Source organism: Hydra vulgaris, chromosome 06, assembly GCF_038396675.1.
Source record: "Hydra vulgaris chromosome 06, alternate assembly HydraT2T_AEP".
Classification (NCBI taxonomy): Eukaryota; Metazoa; Cnidaria; class Hydrozoa; order Anthoathecata; family Hydridae; genus Hydra; species Hydra vulgaris.
Window position 1 is genome coordinate 9,089,034 of NC_088925.1, and position 3,467 is coordinate 9,092,500.

At 26.0% G+C, this 3,467-nt stretch overlaps 1 protein-coding gene across 1 annotated transcript in view; it reads right to left on the minus strand.

Annotated features, from left to right (window-relative positions):
* Positions 1 to 417: 417 nt before the first annotated feature.
* Positions 418 to 3,467, minus strand: part of LOC100214572 (signal recognition particle subunit SRP54) — a 27,112-nt gene continuing 24,062 nt past the window's right edge. Inside the window, exons 13-16 of the mRNA XM_065799155.1 lie at positions 2,676 to 2,784; positions 2,423 to 2,593; positions 712 to 807; positions 418 to 638 (exon numbers count right to left, since the gene is read on the minus strand). Coding sequence (XP_065655227.1) covers positions 541 to 638; positions 712 to 807; positions 2,423 to 2,593; positions 2,676 to 2,784 — 474 coding nt within the window. The 3' untranslated portion in view covers positions 418 to 540. The remainder of the gene's footprint in view (positions 639 to 711; positions 808 to 2,422; positions 2,594 to 2,675; positions 2,785 to 3,467) is intronic.

The window sequence follows — 3,467 nt, forward strand, 5'->3', positions numbered from 1 at the left end:
TAAAATTTTTTGAATTAAATTATGATTACGTACGACTGCTTTTAAAAAGCCCAGATTATATTCCCCAACTCTACGGTGTCTTAAAGTTAACTTGAATTCCAATAAACCCTTATCTCCCATAGACGCAAATATAAAGACGCAAATTTAAACTTTTCATTATTTTCAGAGAAAAAAATGAAATTTTAAAAACTGATAATAGTACGGCAACCATTCGAAAAAATTAATTCTTAAATAAAATTAACTTAAATAAAGTTTTGCATAAACGTTATTTAAGTTAATTTTAAATAACGGTTTTGCAAAACGTTATTTAAAATTAATTTTTTTATTTTAATTTTTTCATACAAATACTTTATTAAATATTTTATTAAATAAATTATTTAATAAAGTATTTGTATGAGAAAATAAGAGAGAAATAAATAAAAAAGATGATTATATAATATGTAAAATTCAATACAATTAGAAACACTTTTTACACGACACCGCCATTTGCTTGTAAAAGTACTAGCGTTACATATCGGTCGTAACTAATGTAACTTAAAATTACTTCTTTCTGGATTTTGAACCTCCTCCTGTCCCTCCTCCAATACCGGGTGCAGCTTGAAATTGTTTCATCATATTTTGAAGACCTCCCATACCTCCTGTTATTTAAAAAGCAAATAAGAAACTGCATCAATTGAAAAAAAATTTAACAAATAGTAAATATTTACAAACCTAGCTGATGTAAAACTCTTGGATCCATCATTTTTGCCATTTGCTGATTTAATTTAGCCATTTGTGACGGGTTTACATTTTTACCCATATCGCCACCTAAAATGAAATGTCGATATCTTAATATGCAAATTGGGTAACTCCATTTTTTTTCCAATTTGCATATTAAGGTATCGATATGCAGACTCTTGTTAGTTTTCCATTTTAAAAGTCATACTTCTAAAAATGGAGTTACCCAATTTGCATATTAAGGTATCAATTTATTTATTCCTTGTATTGAATCTAAGCTTTTGCATTATACCATTGACAAATAGCACAAAAACGGTTTTTTTCGATTATGTGATAAAAAGCTATAAAATCGAATTAGTTGAAGCATTTATAGGCATGGATACATATATACGCAAGCGTGCGTATTTATGTATATATACACATGCTTGTACAAAAAAAAGCTAACGAGGTTTCCTATATATTGATCGTTACTTTTTTATTTTTTATTTTTTTTAACATCTTCGCTTCCAACTGCAAGGCTGCAGTTACTGGAAGAGAAAAGATGAAAATTGTAGAGCAAGATGACGATTGACAGACGACTTAAAAGATTGCAAATTATATGAATCAGGAAAACAAGATGAAGGAAGCGAATTCCAAACAACTAATGTTCAAGGAAAAAATACTAGAGGAATAAGAGTTTTTGGAGCACTTAGGAACAGTGACAGAAAAAGGATGAGAATTAATTGAATGACGAGTAACACGAGAATGAATTTTAGTAGATGGTACAAGAGACGCTAGCTCTTTAGAGCAGTGCACATTATAGTATTTGTAGAAAAGAAAAAGAGAAGCAACATTACGACGATGTGATAATGATTGGAGTTGGCTGACATATATATCTAAAGATGCATTTATTTTTATTGCGTTTAATCTTTGCGCTTGATTTAAAATCAGTTTTTAAATCAAGCTGTTAAAAAAAAAAAGAAGCTTTGTCAAGATTGTTTTTAAGTCAAACTTTAGTAAAGATTTTTTGAAGTTTTGATGATAATGTTGGAATCCACGACAGTGATATAGCTTGCATGGTTGCTGCATTGTTAGATGAAGATTTTTTTATTATTTAACTGTGGTAGACATCATTTGCACGATTTTATAGCTAATTCTCAGCAAATAGATCCATTAGGAAATCAATTTTTTAACCACAAACGTTTCGATATACATAGATAAGACTTTATGTATAAATCTTTAAATATAACTTTTAAGACTTTTAGATCTAGAGTCAAACTGTGTTTACCTGTGTAAAATACATTTTCAATATATGTTAACCATAACTTGATCGTTATGATTGTTAGACCGTTACGTTTGTTGGGTTACACTAACATAATTTACATATATATATATATATATATATATATATATATATATATATATATATATATATATATATATATATATATATATATATATATATATATATATATATATATATATATATATATATATGTATATATATATGTATATGTATATGTATATGTATATGTATATGTATATGTATATGTATATATATATATTATATATATATATATATATATATATATATATATATATATATATATATATATATTATATATATATATATATATATATATATATTGTATGTATATATAAATGAATTATAAACATACACTTAAGATATATATACAAATATTAAGAACATGAACCAAAGAAACACCTTTGAAAAGACCTTTAATTCCACCCATTTTTTTAACCATTTGTGCAAACTTTTGATATTGAGTAAGTAGTTCTTGTACATCTCGAGATGATACACCAGAACCATGAGCTACTCGACTCAAACGACTTGGCTGTTTTGTAAATAACTTTGCTCCATTAGGACTGTCCAATTCTAAAAATAAAAACGAATGTATATTTGCATTAAAAAAAAATTTAATGAAATTAAAACCAAATTTTTAATTATATATCACTACCAGTGTCATTCATGCTGTCCATCATAGTCATAAGCTTCTTTAGGCGGGCAACAGATTCTTGTTCATTTCCTTTAGATATGAAGTCATTACTAAATCCTGGAATCATTCCCTAAAATATCCCTAAAATGTTAGTTGTTAGTTGATTGTACTTACTGTTTTATTATATTTTTTAAATACGATTTAAAATTAGATTAAATTAGCCTTGGATTTTAAATACTTTTAACAATGATAAGAATAAGAGAAAAAAATATTTATTCAATGATTTTTATTTCAATATGCAGCTTTGTTTATTACAGTGTTTTTAATGTCATTTTAGCAGAAGCGGATTGTAAAAGAAGATTGTAGATGTGATGGATTGTAGCAAGATGTTGAATATGTAAACTTAGGTGTAATAATTGAAACTCAAAATTTATTATTGAAAAATGATTTTTAATAGAAGAGAGTGGGGCACCATGATATACTCTTGGTTTTTGCTTCGAAACAATTTTTTTAATACACCTTTTTTTTTTAGGCGATTGGTTTAATTTGTAGAATAAATTTATACTACAAAAAAAATTTATTTATTACCAAAACATAACAGGTTTAACTTGTGAAACTATTCAAAGTAAAACTTAAAATTTGTATCAAGGTACCCTTTATAAGTGCTAATAATTAATGGCTTCGTATTGAAATTCGATCTCCTACCATTGTATTTACATAAATCTCTTAAAAATTGACGGTAAATATTAGGAACAAAATGATTTTTAGAATTGTTTATGACACAATGTAGTACTATTTTACAGTATAAGTAAT